We start from the raw sequence: 16,425 nt of genomic DNA, 5'->3' as shown, positions 1-16,425 counted from the left end.
GCTTAAATGACTACATAATTTACTTATGGGATATATGAAAAGCGATGATGAGGTTTGTACAGTACTGGAATGGAATGAGAGATGTGTATGCTAGGTATAGGAGCTGGAAACTCTGAGATGTATCATAATTTACGAGTGACTTTCTACGATCAAGCTGCTACCATACGAGAGCCAGTGATCATCGGAAGAGATAGAAACTGTAACAATCAAATGTCCAAGTATGCATGTATACACAGATGAGTTTAAGTATTATATGATGAACATGAACGTATGAAACGAAACGATTTGTCCTTTAGGCATCGGTCGATCGCCAGATCTGCAGTAAGGGTTGAAAACCAAGTTATATAATCAGCACTTATCGTTACAGTTTTATCTTCATTCCACTCACCTGGTTCATATTTCCATCGACACATTCCCAGAGTTGTACATTCTTCTGAACAGCAAACCCAAGTCCATCAGGTTGGTACGATTGAGAATCTTCGACAACATCCAAACATCTTTTCTTGCTATCGGTGTTAGGTGCGACTACATTATGACATCAAAAAAATCAAATTCAGTCAGTCAATCAGTCTCAGGCGTTTTAAGCCCTCCGTATCGGACATAAAACACTTGTGCTGTAAATATATAAAGGAAGAGTTGAAACTTGACTTACAAATATCAACAAATTTCAGTTGATTATTACCTTGCTCATATCCCCACAATTGTGAATTCGGTACACCATTATCGCACTGGGACAACTTCAATTTCGTTCCATTGAATTCTTGAGAGTCTCCATCGCCATTGGGATTTTCACCTTTGTCTAGACAATATCTATTATCATCATCTTGAATGGACAAGGTGAATTGCTGGTTTGGGTCATCGGACCATCCATGCCATTGTTGATGATCGACATTAGAGTCTGAGGAATCGAAACAAGTCGCTCTACATAAAAAAAAAAAAACAATATGATCAGTATATCGACAAGGTGAATGTATTATTACATTGTAGATTGTATTATGTATAATGAACTGTAACGGGAAAGTAAGTAGCTATAACTTACAGTTCTACGGCTGCTCCTGGGACTAACTTCGGTCCAATTACCGTCAAACACAAATTATCGTATGAGATTGCTAAGACAGTATCATGGAAATCAACAGTTAGCTGGCTACACGGTAAGAGATGAGAAATCCAACTTTCAAACTTACGTTGGATCTTGACTGCGGGACCGAGATCTGGGTCTGAGAATTGTCTAGTAGAGATAGGAATGGCACTCGCACTGATGACTGGACCGAGCAAGATTGGTAAAAGTGCGATGGTGATGGTATTCAACATTTTGTGACAAGAGAAGAGAAGATTACAGTAGTATCAATTCTGTCGGAGGTGTGTAATACACAAAGCTATAGTAAAATTTACAATCTTGGTTCAGTTGATAGACACAAAAGCAGTAATGCAATTGAGTTGAAAGACGAAGACGATCTTTAATTCCACTTGTCTTATTTGTATGCATGACCATGAGTCGCTGACGGACCTTTTCAGCGGACAGTATATGTATTAGATTAGTAATCAAAGGAGCTTAAGGCTGTACATTGTTGAATGAATGCAGTATGATCCCTTGACGGAGTGAGCAAGACAGGATGAAATGAAAGGATGAAGACAAGGGCTGTGTTGCTATAGTGTTCCATTCCATGACTATATATCTCTGAACGTCCTGTCTTGATTAGGTTAGGTTCTAAAAGTACACTATGGACCACAGCTTGCAGGCGGATCATTGAACACGCACGATGACGTTCGGAATGCTTGATAACACAATTCGTCCTCGGCGGAGCACAATGATCGAATCAGTCAAGGACGGAGACGGAGACGGAGATTCTGGACCGATCGTTCTTGAGGTTCAACACAGCATCGAGTAGCACAGAATCACCTTGCTGCTATATCATCAGATACTGGTCATATGCATTTCACCTAATTCAAGATCAGGTTCAATTCCGCCAACCTGCTCAACCTCCCATCCTTATTTTTAACCCTAACCAGAACCCTCTGTTCCCATCCACCCTTGTATTCCTCTCCAGGTCCAGCAGTCTTAAGAAGATAGATATACGATTTAAGTGTGATAGCTCCTAATGCATATCCTTGTCCTCGGGATAGAGAGAAATTCCCAGTAGTCGTATATCCAGTTACGCTATCCTGAGACGGTAAAATCTCTCCAAGCTATCCAAACCCAAATCAGCTCGTCATACTTCAACTACAGGGCGAATGATTGGTGAGGCCGAGGTGGTATCTTACTTGATGTAAATCACTCAATTGTCCCGACTCTACTTGATCTCCTTTTTCGTACGCTTCTATCCATTTCACTCTTTCTCCTTTCGGCAGTGTACATAATATAGCCATATCTCCCGGCGAGCCTCTGCCCAGTATGTTGACTTCGACATGTACCAGCGCTGAATCGAACAAATGTCGACCCTTTTCAGATGATAGAGGGATCAACGAGCGCTGGTTACGGAAGGCATTAAGCATTCTGAGCAAATTCATAGAATCGAGGTTTGGTGTAAGATGCGAAGTGAAAGGAGATGGTAAGAGCCATGGTTTACTTGCAGCACCGGATCCGGATCCGTTGAGGGAGGACTCTTCACTGGATTGATTGCTCTACACCGGAGGTAAATCATTAGCCCACCACAATTCAATGGAGACTTCAAAGAAACAACTCACCATCACCTTCTTCCAGTCAGGGATCCAAGGATCCTCTGTACCGATCAACCCAAATTCAGGTCTCTTCCCCGGTGGTTTCCTATCAAACGTTTCTTTCTCCTTACCGCCCTTCTTCATCTCCCATTCCCTACCGGCTTTGCAGCTCTGACCGTAATGTTCGGGAAACGAGGACACTCCCGCTTCTCGATACTGTACAGCTCGTTCTCTCAATCCACCAAACAATACACCAGAGTAGACAAGGGAAGAGAGGAGATATTGTGTCCATGTACCGGGAGGCAGAAGAATGGTGAAGCCGTGAAATCCTTCGGAAGGATTAGACGGAGCTGAGATGGATCGTTGAAATAATATGATAGGAAGTCGATCGTCAGTTGATGAAGGTCGTAGCTTGGTACCAGGCAATCCTAACTAGAAATGTACATTACGTCAACCTTTGTTGAAGGCACAATTTTCAGCCACCACTTACTAGGTGACGTCTAGCGTCCAGTTGATATTTCGTGTATGCCGCTTTGGACAGATCTTCCCTGACGTTACTGTCCCAGAGCGTACTCTGAGCAAGATCAGGTGAGGGCTGGAGATGATTCGATCGCAAGATTTCCTCTTCGATCATGTCTGTACTTTTCGGTGAAAGACGAGGGGGAAAGCTGCACAGATATCAGTCAGCGGGTGCCGTATTGGAAATCGAGCGAGGTTCGGTACCAGGTACTCACTTCAGCCTGGGATCATGTACTTTCAGTCCTACAACTATCCCTTCTGTCAGTTGAGCGGGATCATCCAGATCTCTGAGGCTTTCGAAGAACTATGAACATTGTAAGCTTGATGCGGAACCGCCTGCAGACGACAGCTTACTTTACTCTTGACTCCCTTCTCATCTCTACACAACCTCAATACCCTTCGTAAGACCTTTCCTGACTTGGGTCCAATGAGGTCAATCGAGTTTATATCTCCTCTCAAGTCTCTTATCTGCAAATCTCCGATACTAGATGAACCACTTTGCTGCAGTTGCGCAGTGGTTATTTTCAACGTATCCCAAGTTTCGTTGAATATAGATGGATGAAGTCGAAGCCATACTCGGATTTTTTGATCAACATCTGGTGAAGGAGTCTGCCAGATGACTTCAGCTGGACCAATGAGGTTCGTAGGGAAAGAATCGAAATGGTACAATAGTATATTGGCTACGCGGGATCCATCTTCATACCTACTCAGAGCTATCAGTTTCACCGATGCGAGTGTTATACGCGGAAGGAGGCATAGCTTACTTTGATCCAGCAAACCTGCCTCCACTCATTCTACCTAGTACGCTAATAATCTCCTCCCGTGAACCTTCAAATTCTATAACTCCATAATAACTCGTATCGAACCCTATTACTTTCCTTCTTCCAGCTCTGTATGCAGGTCTAAAGGATTTCAACGTAGGCGTAAGAGGTAATCTGTATCCCCAAAGATTCGTCATGTGATATCGCTTAGCATGCCACATATGAGTAGGTAACCACGTTTTGTTTTTCTGTCTCAATGCGAATTGCTCCGTTCGAGAAAGATGATCTCGAAGAGTACCTTTTCGTCGAAGTCGGGCGATCTTACGGTGTTTCTTGGATATAGTGTCTCCAGAATCGATCTATCGATGGGTCTGGCGTCAGCTACACATCCAAAGATCGATCAAGGCCTAGCTCACCTCTGCGGCTGCTTTTGATCGGAGTCTCTTGGGTACTCGACGGGGATTGTGACTTGCTGCTCTTCTTCGAAGATGACGAGGAAGCGATTGAAATGCTCGAGTACTGCCTTGAGCTCTATCATCGGAACAAGCAGGCGCATGTCAGCTTGTCGACCTTCATCGGTGGAAATAGAAAAAAGCTCACGCAGCTACTTTGATGGCCGTCTGAAAAGCATGAATCTCCAGCGCTCTCGTCTGTCCATGCACATTAGCTGCTTATATTTCATACACTTTTCACCAGCTACATACCTCTGCGAACTTCTCAACCTGGATCATGCCAGGTAATCGCTTGACATCTATGCAAATATGGTCTCAGCTGAGCAGCATCACAGTGGGAGACAGCTGCCTAGATGCCTTTGAGCTACACTCACCGTCAACTAAGCCCATCACACCGTCTCCCAGAACTTCTTTTTCCTTCCCCTTGCCTTTCCTCTTAGCTCCCTCATTACTTCTCAGCAGATCGACTGTCTTATGTATCGGCTTGAGAGGTCTACCGCCGTTGGGCCTTGAGGGTCCCGCTTGCGCTGAGGGGGCTTTAGCCATTTTGAGATGTTTTCCAACTGTGCTAGGTAGATGCAAAATACCTCAAGAAAATAGAGAATGGTTGTGTTATGGTGTATTTTTGTCTAAATGTTGAAATTGTTATTCGAGGTGGGGGGTCTCCGCGAGGTATTGCAGCGGACACCGTTAAATGGGTAACTTTGATAAAACAACACATGCAAGGAAGGATACTTTCGACTTTTCGCTGGGATGTGCATGTCAAGTCGAAAACATCCACAACTACTATCCCGCAAGGCATCTAAACATCCTGCATATCAAAACGAGCAATCAACCCAGTCAATATGGTACGGCCACCACTCTCAATCCGACTACTTCACACCTCCCTTGCTCATCGTGCACCGACGGGTGCTGGTCCAAGTACTTCCGCGAGAGACTCTTTGGCTTCTGTATTGTCTTCCGCTTCTGCCGATGAAGCTACCAGACGATTATTCGATAGTATGACTAGCAGAGTCAGGACAGAGGCGGATGAGAAGAGGAAGGCATTCAGAGCTGGCTCGGTAAGTATCTTGCAGTGTCAACAAACTGAAGCTATAATCATCTAACTCCAATTTTTCTGATCTACCAGTACGCCCCACCTCATTCCCTAACTTCCTCCTCACTTTACCCGGAACCTCGACCCTACGCCAAAGCTCCCCTCCTAGGACCTTCCAAAAAGATAGCAACCAAGATCGATCCATTCCACCTCTCCCAGACCTCTCCATTAGAATACGATCTCAATCCTCATTTCGCACTGCAGTTTGTCAATCCAATGGGTAAAATCAAATCTAGAGCCGAGACTGGTTTGACGTGGAAGAATCAGAGAAAGATAGGTAAATTAGTGAGAAGGTCCAGAGCAATGGGTTTAATTTCTAGATGGTCAAATCAACCTGTTCAAGGTGGGGTGGCAACCAGTGATGGAAGGATTATAGGTAGATATTAGGTTTGTTCTTGATTGATATGTGAACATGCATATGCACTTCATATCGTATCATATAGAATTACTTCTCTAAGCTTTGTTGTATTCATCTATATACTGATACCAAATCACCAAAAGTCCATATGATGATCATAGTCACAATCATGATCAGACCGTCTCTTTCTTCGCATTCTCTCCTAATTGATCACTGATATCTCCACCTGCAGATTCACCCAGTACTTTTGTCTCTCCCCAGCTGACAGATCGTTTCTTTTTGATCTTCGGTTTCTCTTGACCCGCAGTATCCTTTGCTCCATTTCCACTTCCACTTGCAGCGGGTTCCTCTGTTAATTTACCTGGGAAGGTAGTATCATTTTCTATCCCACGTACTTTCGATTCTTCATCATTTCTCGCTATATCATCTCCATCCATATCAATTGATTCTTCCAATTTCCTAATTTCCTCATCTAGATCCAATTCCTCTTTCACTCTTTGAGGTCCACCTTGATTGATCATCTCATACCCTTGTACACTTTCGTTATTTGTCCAATTGATTTGATCTACATCTTTAAATCCAAGAGGCATGGTAAGGTAAAATACCAATATACTCAAACATGCTCCTGCAGTTACGTCAATCAGATAATGATGAGACAGGTACATTGTCGCCCACCATAATACACCTACATATCCCCAATAGAAAGGTTTGAAGGTTGGGAAAAAGTGCGATAGGAAAAGGGCTTCCATCACTGCGCATCCTGAGTGCAGAGAAGGTACCGCACCGAATACCAATGGAGCATTACCGAACGTATTGGTATATCCACTTGAATGGAAGACTCGATCGATACGAAGGAGACCACCTGGTGAACCGGGCATAGAGTAGTCGGCGGGTGTGAGGCCGTGGATGATCTCGTACCCTGCGGGGTAATAGTGATGAGCAATGTTACAGGATTCTCGGCAGAGTGAATTATGATGTGAGTCTAGCAGTCATATAGCAGGATAGCTGAGTAAATTGTTCACTTACATGGCGCAGCAGCGGGAAATACCAACTGTGTAAAAACACCCAACAAATTCATCCAACCAAAAGCCAATCCCCAAAACTGAACAGCACCTCTTGGGCCGAGCATCCATAAAACCAACGCTACCACGAAAGGTATTGAGAAATGGATGACTCCATAGGGTAACCAGGCAATTACATCTAATATGGGATTGGTATATCTCGTTTGTAGATCCGATATATTCGCTCCGTACAGTACACTCTCCAATGCCGGTAAGAGAGCTACGTGGATGGTAGGTCGGGACGCTGATGATATATATCGTGCAGTGAAGAAAAGCAATAACCAACAGAATACTGGTGTAGCTGGCCAAACGAATTGGCCAGTTATAGGTAAGATCACTGCTGTGATGTATGCGAGTGGGATGAGTAATTTGAGGATGTAAGAGTGCATTATCCATAATGAATGGATGGCACAGATCAACATGAACAGTTGAGGGAGAGTATTCATTATGGTGAATTTATGTTTGGATAGTTTGTGTAGTGTTTTCCTAGGATCACGAGAAAGGTCTAATCTCTGCAATGAAGCGATGAGGGCGAGGTATATGGGAGTCAGGAACGATGCGGGTGTGGTAGAGTTGGGGATCGAGCCTGAGACGGGAACGGACAGTCGGAGGAGTCGAAGGATCGGGGAAAGGATCATTCTGGGTAATGAGGAGGGCATGGTGGAAGAGGATGTAGGGGGTCGTGTGAAGAGGGAAGTTTAAGTCTAGCAAAGAGAATAGGTCAGCTGTTCCCCTTTTGAATATGTGTAGAGACGACATCAGTATTCGCTAAATCTGGCCACTCACTGTACTGTACAAGCAGTGCTATGTTTCCATCAACTTCAAACAACTTGGACAAGTTGACGAAACAGCGACGTAAGCTTCCAAGACTCGACCTATCTTCAATACTCGGATACAAGCCCCCGGGAGATAAAACCGTCTTGCGCGGTTCGGTGTTGGTGTTCGTAGCGGTGGGGATTGATGTTGAGATGCTGTGAAGAGATTTCGATGAGGATATAGTGAGTGCAGGTAGAGAGAGACGTCTGCACGTCTTGAGCGAAGCTAACCGACATTCAGAGAAACCAAAAACGCGTTGTAGTTGACCCGTTACGTAAGTCCGGTGGTGTACTGTACGGTGATTATGGCTCCATCTCTCCTGTGCCAGATCAATCCCAATTGTCCATGATGGAACGCATGGCATGAAGGAGCGAAGTCGTCTGAGAAGGGTATAAGGGATGCGCACAGCCACAGTCTGAGGTTCAGTATGCATATTCATCCGCTCAGAGGCAATTGGGCTCGTGAGGTATAAAAACAGGATGGTGAGCATGTTCGTTGTCCCGCGATGCCACTTTCGTACCCTCTCGAGGCAGGCGGGAAATGCATCGACCGCGGTTGTACACCATACTTGATTTATGGTGAGCGACCGCAACCAGACCAGATCAACTAATTCAGTATCCAAGATTTCAACTCTGTGTAGTAGTGTATACATAATACAAGGCTGATAACCTCGGGAAACAAGGAAAAGGCAAATTTACCAGATTTCTCTGTTTGCCGAAACCTGAACAAGATCCGAGTACACCACTTATAGAATGCATTATTCGGACCGTTCCAACCCGCTCATCTTCCTGACGAAGTCGTCCTTCACATCACGCATTCCTAGTGTATGCCGACCAACCCAGAGGATGAAGATCTCTACATGCTATCGAGGCCGAACTTCTCGGACGAATTTCCTCTTCCTACGGCATCCCTTCCTTTCTTCCCATACCTTCTTTTGTGAGTCTTCTGGAAGCCCAAGGCGACTATGGAAGGTGATGTAAGGGTGAACCGGATCTTATTCGTAGGTATCGCTGCATAAAAGTATGAATATATATGTCTATATATATATATATATATATAACACAAACCGGAGGTGATATGGTTTGACCTGACTTGACATCTAATACACCTGCCTGAATTTTTTGTCACCAGGGTACTGTACATCTGTCATACCATAATTTACATCTATATAAGATATCTCAATAATGTCCAGCTCCCAGTTAACGATCCAACAGTTCACTTACGATCCTCATACTGATTTGATCCAATCTATCAACGGGCATTCGGAATTATCTTCCGTTGTCATACATGATGGATCTCCTCGTTCAGAGTCAGGTAAATCGAATGAGTCGTTAGAGAATCACCACCACCATCGAGATCCTGTTCTGGGGCATGGATTCAAATATGTGGAAATCGAACTTGATACATACTTCCAAAGATATTCACAACCACCACTCAAGAAGTCTAATCATGGTACATATAGAATATATAGTACAGCTAGGTATTATCCTGATTCCGAAACTTTGGAAAGGTTTAGTATCACTGCATCTCCCACTTCCGAGGGTGATATGAAAATAGTCAATACGATGAGTGAAGACTTGAATAAAGGTTTGGACAAAGACCTCAATTGGTTTAGAGATGTTATTAACGATCATCATATCGAACCCTATCTACAGACAGAAAGAACCCTCTTCAATACGATTATTCTCAAAGATGAGAACAAAACCAAAAACGGAAAGAGGAATATGGTCGATTTGCACCAAGTTACACCTGAAGAGTTCAAGGAAATTACCGGAATCGAACTCCCAAATAAATCACCCGAATTATCACCTTACTCTTCTGATTCCGAACTTGACATTGAAGGTTTAATCCCAGAAGAGGAAGAGGAGTCGATTTGTGACATTTCCCAGCTATTGAATGAAGGTCAGCAGGATCAGACTAAACCTTCCACCACATCACAGCGAACTAAGAAACAGAAACATGTAAAGAGATTATCGAAAAGATTGAAATATGTCTGGAACACTAAATTAAACTGTTTCAACAAACTTGATGAGGACTGGGAAGAAGGTGAATATGGGATGGTTCCTACACATTCGGAATTGTTATTCAATTGATTGGTTGGCTTGATTGTTTATTTATCGATAAGTATCGGTGGAGCTGTATGATTTTGGTTTCGATTGACATCGACATTGACATCTTCCTGAACATTAATCAATGTGGCATTGATGGTGAAAGATAGTAAGTGGTACTGTAGCGCAACAAGGTAGAAAGGATTAGTAGTAGGGTATTGCTGACTATGCGGATCTGACATCGTCATAAACTCTTGAGATCTCTCATGGTGATTGATTGTATTGGGCTAACCACATATGACATATAATTCTTTCAACTATAATTGTAGGTACTGTAATCATGACGACACTCTTTTCGATTTAATTCTCTTTCTTTCTTTTTAAGATTGTCCTTCTTTCCTATCATGTATATACGCATACCCCTAAGTCTAGGCAGACATCGGACCTCCACTAAGCGCTCTATCAAGGTTGAAAGCAGCCGATATCAACGTAACGTGGGAGAACGCTTGCGGTGTATTCTACACCACACCAGTATCAATATCACGATTAGTCAGTGGTCTGTTTCATAGGCCAGGCATGTGATGTGTTATCCATTTGTACACTTACACCTAAACCTTCGCCTCCTGGACTAATTTCCTCAGAATATAATTCCACATGATTCCCATATCCCAAGAAATCCATGAACATGTTGACGCTATCATCCAGCTCAATGAATCAGCTACTCGAATATCGAAACGACGAATGTACTCCACTCACGCCTTCTCTAAATACGGTTTATGATACACTCCAGCTCTGGTCAAAGCCTCCACACACCATAGAGTACATAATGAAAATGCACCTTCTTCACCACCTACGCCATCATCTGATATCGCGGCGTTGTATCGGTATACAGAGTTGTTGGCTGTCAGACCTCCCTTCTCGGGCCTGAGTGTAATATGAGTGATTAGCATTATCCGTTCCGCAGATGTTGACGTAGCCTCGAGCCAGAGACAAATTTGCTAATAGTGACCCATGGAAATGGGGGATGACTCACGTCTTCAGAATATTCTCCAAGGTCTTGGTGAATCTTGGATCAGCCGCAGACATGAAGAATACCTAACATCACGTTTCATCAGCCACCTCCTAATATACATTCAAGGAACACTAATGTCATACTTACAAGTGGCATAATCACTGAAAAGCCATCCGACTATATCAGCCTTCAGGACCCCCACGTCGAATCTCAAGTGCATAGCCAACCCAACTTACAAACAGCGGAATCAAGTGAATCTTTATCTTCGTAACTCTGACTGAAGAAACCTTTCTCCTCACTAAAAGGTTCTCATCAGCTAAAGTAATGCTAGTATTACACATAACAAGTCGGAGAGCTGACTCACTTCCATCCTTTCGATTGAATATCCTCATATATCTTATCCCTAGCTTCAAGCCATTTATATCTGTTTGGACAAGGTAAACATCGTTTATCCGCTAACCTCAATCCTCGATCAATGGCCACCCTAACATCCAAGACATTAGCATTAACCGTTACAAGAGAATGTATACTTACCATAACATCACTTTGGAATAGAGGAAGTGCTTTGTTTTCCCTCTCACTTCCCTATCATTCCCAAATCGCTTCAATATACGTTCTCTGCAGTATGATGTGATTGATCGAAAGAGGGACGTACCAGATGGATAGATCGGGAACATCCACTTGCGTACAGACGTAATCTACCACTTGACGGATGGCAACCCATGATTCCCAGCTCTATAGCAACAAAAACATAGAACATAAGATTCACCTCACTTCTCAGTGATCTGCTTTGTATGTGGTACTCACTAATGGCTTACTATATTTCTGCGCGAGGTATATACAATCCATCAATTCGCCGTAGATATCCTAGACCGCAAAGATGGACATCTGTCAAAGTACATCGGTTGATATTGTGTGGTACCGAGACTCACCAGCTGCAAGTGATCGGCTGCACCATTTCCAATTCTAACGGGCTTAGAACCCCTATGTCCTTCCAGATGATCGAGCTCGATCTCTTCGAGATCCTGTATGTGTTTCATAAGCCTGAATCGTTTTCATCATAGATATCAAAGAGAATCACACAAACTTACTTTGCCTCCGTGGATGGTATACACACTAAGCAGCGGAGGTCAGTATCATCTGCTGAATCGAATCACAACCATTGACCACTTACATCTGCAACGATCCATCAGAATTTCTGTCCCTCAATCGGGCCAAGATGAAATCGACGTATGCGTTGGCTCTATGTAAACATTATCCGCACTATCAGTAATGACAATGTATGTATGGTTATCTCTTACTAGTATGGTCACTCACTCTTCAGTAAATCCTAATCGAATCAAAGCATACAGCGTGAAAGAGGTATCTCTAACCCAGGTGAATCGATAATCCCTGTAGATCAAACTCAAGTCAGCAAGCGGATATCATACAAAATTCCAAATTGAAGCAAGAGCGAACTTACCAATTTCTTTGACCACCCAAAAATTCAGATAATGAGAACGTCGGAGCAGCCACGATAGCTCCTGTCTCTTCGAATACCAGCATTTTGCTGAAGAACAACGCAGACCATTGGTAATCAGTGGAGTCCAACCGACAGAGTATTCCTTACTCACAGGACTAAGGCCGATCTATGTACAGCCTCTCTCCATCTTCCTTTATACTTACTCCTATTGATCCAATTCTGCCAATATGAATTGGTATCCCTAATAAGCGCTTTGAGAAGAGACTACATATAACATCGTATGGTACCGGTTAGTGAGGGTATGAAACGGATATATGAGAGGTACTTGCAAGTGTCAACATGGGATTTTCTTTCGGTCGTAATTTAGAAGCAGCCGATAACATAGTTTCCAACGGTATACCCACTGACTGAGCTCTTTGAGGGTTTGGATTGGCGATTCGTTCATGTTCCGCATTGGTATAACTGAAATCACCACATTCTCTCAAGACGAAATAGACACATTGCCCTTCTTCCAATTCGAAATTCGAGGTTATGGCCGGACCTAACAGTTCACGGTTCTTCAGTTCTTCTACCTGAAGTTTGAGGGAGGGATCTGAAACGCATTGATCAGTCGAGTTGGTAAGGTATCGTAAATCCAGGGTGAGTGATGGAGAGGTGAATAGACCTTTGTGGGTGTGTTCGGTCTCTGATGGGACAGAGTCATCGTCTACGAGCTATACATTTTCAAAGAATATTAGCATTAGTGTCATTGACGACAACCCCAATCTTGACGACGATCTCAGGATATCTTTGAGGGATATAAGAATGAAATTCACCCACCTCGGTAGTATGTTTATCCCTGCAATAGTTGAATGCCGGAGCACATTCCATCCTAAATGGAACCTTTCCCCTAATACTTTCTACTTTCCTGATCAACCAAGGTAAGAAAGATCTGCTTTGTGATCCTGTCAAGTTTGCTCCTTTAGGTACCAGTAGATCGGTCATTACTCCTACACCTTCCTCAGAGAGGAATTTGGTGACTAGGACATTAGAATTCGGGGCGTATGCTTGTTTACTGACATTTCGTTGTGTCAGCCGGCTGCTCTTTGCCCGAGATATGATGACTTACGGTTTGAAAGGCCATGTTCTGTCAATATCAGATTGTCCCAGAATCAGCTAAATAAGATACTCGTCTCGTAGGAAATGCACTTACGGGGTGATGGAAAAATGACCACCTTTGTTGGCATCTACCAACCTGGCGAAGACACTAGTACAACAATCCATGTAATCAGTGATGTCGCTCTTGGTATTCAGGGTTGTAGTCTAGCGGAAACATACCTTGGGGAATCAAAATACGGAATACACATCGATTCTATGGATCCATCCAGACTGACCAGAGCAGCAGTCTACGATATACTTGATCAGTATACCACTAATCTTGTAGCATGATAGGCAGACTAGCGAGACTGTACTCACTCTGAGATTCCCAATCAATGCATGGTCCTGCAATTTGAGCATATTATCAGCGACTTGGTCTCCGTGCATGGCTCATTGTTTCACCTACTTGGATCCCCCTGATGGGTGCACCAGCAGCATCGCAATCTTCTTTAGGATGATCCATCGCTTCGTACTGAGCGTCGTTGTTGATTTGAGTAGGAGGCATATTGAGAAAAGATCAAGATATATATCTCAAGCGAGATTTTCTACGATGTGTGAGTGGGTGTGTGAGAGTAAGTCACTGACGGTGTCTGAATATCTGTCTGATTACGATACGAGTATGTATGATATATGGTGTATATAAACTCAATTGATTTGTTACGGCACTCTGTCCTTTGATCTTTGATCTCCTCGATCAGGTGCGGTCGTCGTCGTATGCTGCTCCTGTTCTCAAACATTCCTACGGTAACCTGCTCAATGGACTGACGTCAGATCGGGTCTATAGATCCATCGGAATCATTCTGACACGTGGTGGACAGATCGTTCCTAGGTCTGTGCGCCAGACTTACAGTACGAGTACCATACAACCGGATATAAAATCACTATCGTTGTATGCGGTTTCTTTGTTTCACTTGCAATACACCACATACGATGCCAAACGATCCAAGGAGACAGCTCAGTGTACCTGTCCAACCCACCTATCGACCCACTTCACCTTCACCCAAGACTGCACCGCCAGTCACTAATCAGCGGCGGAGACCATCTTCCATCGATGGTAATACCACCGCATCAAGCTTTCAACCTAGGTTTTTACCGCCGGTGAGGAAGAGGAGTTTACCCTTGGCTTCGAGGAGTGCTCAGTGGGTCTGAACTGGAGCTATCAGGTCTTGTTTCATAAAGTGCTGATGATATGTGTAGTCCACTGCAAGTAGAGATCGATCGATTAACGGCTGTGTGTGAAGAACATGAAAGAGTGATAAGATCAAGTCTGGTCAGTCCAGGCCATCCGCATTCATAAGAGAGAGGTTGCATTGTAGCTGACATAAGAAGTATCGTGAGTCTAGTCAACGATCAAACATCATGTGATGACCAACATGCCAGACGTATTCGAAAGAGTGAACAAGATAGATGACGATGCGGAGGTATGTGCCTTGTACTTGAACCACGATTAGCATTCGTAATTGACGGACTTGGTTCTTTACTTTGTAGGCAATAACAGCATCATTACAACAAACATTATCTGCACATATTCCACCATTCCAACAGCATCTACATAAGATCGTATCGGACAGATCGACAGATGTCGAATTGATGAAACAACGTACAACACCTTGGAACGATGTAGTTTCTTCTGATCATACATCTCTATCCAGTCTCTCGAGAGGTGTCAATGGGAGTGGGAATGAACATGGTGCGATGAGATTACAGAGGATAAGTGAGTTGGATGGAGAGGGGGGAGACGCGTTGACGAGGATTGAAATGTGGGCGGATGAAGTGGTTAGTGTACTTTTATACTTTAGTTCTACCACGCACCTGGTCCAAACCTCACATATGATTGACTGGGATGACATAATTGACTTTGATATACCTCTCTTTCAGGACATGTACCTTTCCTCTGAAATAGTCCGGGTTAGAGAGAAATTAGCAACTAAGACAAGTAAACGGCAATTCCTAAAAAGACTGGTTGTCTGTGAGTACCCGGTCATTCATCTTGTCTGTCTGGTCCTCAACAGTACCATCGCTCACACCAGGAAGAACGATCAGAGCATCAATGCTGATGATTTGTCATCTTCCACAGTTCTTTTTTGGCTGCTGATCGCAATGGTTCTCTCAATAGTATTAGGTCTACTGGCTATGAAAGGATACGATCATTTCTCGAATCTCACGTGAGGTTCATGATCATTGATGTCAGCTTGTAGTGTGTATGTATATAGAATCATTGATCATCGCATGTGATCATGACTCAGTCATCCAGTGTTTCAGCGCCGTACTGTGTTTTGCTTTCTCGCCCAGATGATCGATCGTCCGGGACGTAATAAACCATCGAGAAGTGAATGGGTTGAGATGTCTCGACGTTCCCCTTTGGAAATTTCCACTTTGGTCCACAGGTAAACGAATACATAGTGCAACCACCAACCAAATCAAGCACGTTATTCATCAACGAATATGAAACGTTCAAAGGGTGATCAAATACATGATCGCTTCGGCCAAGGTGACGCATCAGTAGAAGCGTTGAGATTAACTTAAGCCAGCAGGCCGCTGGAATCCGAGTTATTTGGTGAGGTAAATCGCTTTCTTCTGCCCTCATTTCCTACTGTACTACGCTTATGCGTGGGAAAGATATGCGTCGAGAGATCACATCAGAGGTAGAATGTATGTTTCGTATGCATATGAACCTATGGACGATATCGTCTACTCGTTGCACGTTGTTCGTCAATTTTTTCATTCGTAGGTGATGCAAGTGGCACAGACCATTGATGTGGTGACTTTCGATGATTTCTGTGATCTTGGCATTCCTTGGCACGTCTTTCGAATCCATGAACGTTCTTATCGATTGGCCATTCATATCTCCATCTTCGATTGGAACGTTTCTCAAGTCCATATATATACACCCACGATGCATAGGTGATTTAGGGGAAGAAGACCATCTAGAGAATGATGCATCTTGGCAAATATGGTGAAAAACTCGTCCATCTTCCGATTTCTCTTCCAAAAGTTATACAGTAGGTGAGAGATGGATGATACTAAGGGTGGAGTACAGAATGA

General features: G+C 43.6%; 7 protein-coding genes across 7 annotated transcripts; 3 read left to right on the top strand and 4 right to left on the bottom strand.

The window, feature by feature from the left end:
• Positions 1 to 292: 292 nt before the first annotated feature.
• On the bottom strand, positions 293 to 1,311 carry V865_001338 (uncharacterized protein; the record flags this gene model as incomplete). The annotated part of the gene is made up of 5 exons (XM_066225157.1): positions 293 to 316; positions 389 to 525; positions 653 to 921; positions 1,040 to 1,109; positions 1,185 to 1,311. 5 exons carry the CDS (start codon positions 1,309 to 1,311, stop codon positions 293 to 295), a joined length of 627 nt encoding a protein of 208 aa, XP_066081254.1.
• A 630-nt stretch (positions 1,312 to 1,941) lies between these two features.
• On the bottom strand, positions 1,942 to 4,936 carry V865_001337 (uncharacterized protein; the record flags this gene model as incomplete). The annotated part of the gene is made up of 11 exons (XM_066225156.1): positions 1,942 to 2,187; positions 2,263 to 2,622; positions 2,686 to 3,090; positions 3,149 to 3,326; positions 3,393 to 3,481; positions 3,532 to 3,880; positions 3,942 to 4,297; positions 4,355 to 4,469; positions 4,539 to 4,588; positions 4,643 to 4,689; positions 4,765 to 4,936. 11 exons carry the CDS (start codon positions 4,934 to 4,936, stop codon positions 1,942 to 1,944), a joined length of 2,367 nt encoding a protein of 788 aa, XP_066081253.1.
• A 299-nt stretch (positions 4,937 to 5,235) lies between these two features.
• Positions 5,236 to 5,873, top strand: V865_001336 (ribosomal protein S18; the record flags this gene model as incomplete). The annotated part of the gene is made up of 2 exons (XM_066225155.1): positions 5,236 to 5,451; positions 5,520 to 5,873. 2 exons carry the CDS (start codon positions 5,236 to 5,238, stop codon positions 5,871 to 5,873), a joined length of 570 nt encoding a protein of 189 aa, XP_066081252.1.
• Positions 5,874 to 6,017: 144 nt separating this feature from the next.
• On the bottom strand, positions 6,018 to 7,564 carry V865_001335 (uncharacterized protein; the record flags this gene model as incomplete). Its single annotated transcript, XM_066225154.1, has 2 exons — positions 6,018 to 6,763; positions 6,871 to 7,564. 2 exons carry the CDS (start codon positions 7,562 to 7,564, stop codon positions 6,018 to 6,020), a joined length of 1,440 nt encoding a protein of 479 aa, XP_066081251.1.
• Positions 7,565 to 8,905: 1,341 nt separating this feature from the next.
• On the top strand, positions 8,906 to 9,814 carry V865_001334 (uncharacterized protein; the record flags this gene model as incomplete). The annotated part of the gene is made up of 1 exon (XM_066225153.1): positions 8,906 to 9,814. The coding sequence occupies one exon, from the start codon at positions 8,906 to 8,908 to the stop codon at positions 9,812 to 9,814; it is 909 nt and encodes a 302-aa protein (XP_066081250.1).
• Positions 9,815 to 10,197: 383 nt separating this feature from the next.
• V865_001333 (uncharacterized protein) lies at positions 10,198 to 13,885 on the bottom strand (the record flags this gene model as incomplete). Its single annotated transcript, XM_066225152.1, has 23 exons — positions 10,198 to 10,287; positions 10,376 to 10,463; positions 10,526 to 10,693; positions 10,803 to 10,864; positions 10,929 to 10,942; positions 11,018 to 11,079; positions 11,146 to 11,265; positions 11,316 to 11,366; positions 11,437 to 11,516; positions 11,589 to 11,648; positions 11,714 to 11,806; positions 11,873 to 11,897; positions 11,956 to 12,024; positions 12,099 to 12,173; positions 12,244 to 12,330; positions 12,395 to 12,507; positions 12,573 to 12,956; positions 13,063 to 13,297; positions 13,352 to 13,369; positions 13,436 to 13,489; positions 13,561 to 13,628; positions 13,699 to 13,725; positions 13,787 to 13,885. 23 exons carry the CDS (start codon positions 13,883 to 13,885, stop codon positions 10,198 to 10,200), a joined length of 2,142 nt encoding a protein of 713 aa, XP_066081249.1.
• A 425-nt stretch (positions 13,886 to 14,310) lies between these two features.
• V865_001332 (uncharacterized protein) lies at positions 14,311 to 15,549 on the top strand (the record flags this gene model as incomplete). Its single annotated transcript, XM_066225151.1, has 6 exons — positions 14,311 to 14,519; positions 14,578 to 14,650; positions 14,724 to 14,801; positions 14,869 to 15,156; positions 15,259 to 15,349; positions 15,497 to 15,549. 6 exons carry the CDS (start codon positions 14,311 to 14,313, stop codon positions 15,547 to 15,549), a joined length of 792 nt encoding a protein of 263 aa, XP_066081248.1.
• Positions 15,550 to 16,425: the final 876 nt, after the last annotated feature.

Source organism: Kwoniella europaea, chromosome 1 (assembly GCF_036810445.1).
Source record: "Kwoniella europaea PYCC6329 chromosome 1, complete sequence".
NCBI classification, from domain to species: domain Eukaryota; kingdom Fungi; phylum Basidiomycota; class Tremellomycetes; order Tremellales; family Cryptococcaceae; genus Kwoniella; species Kwoniella europaea.
The sequence above is the reverse complement of the archived record's forward strand: the minus strand, read 5'-3'. Positions and strand labels throughout refer to the sequence as shown.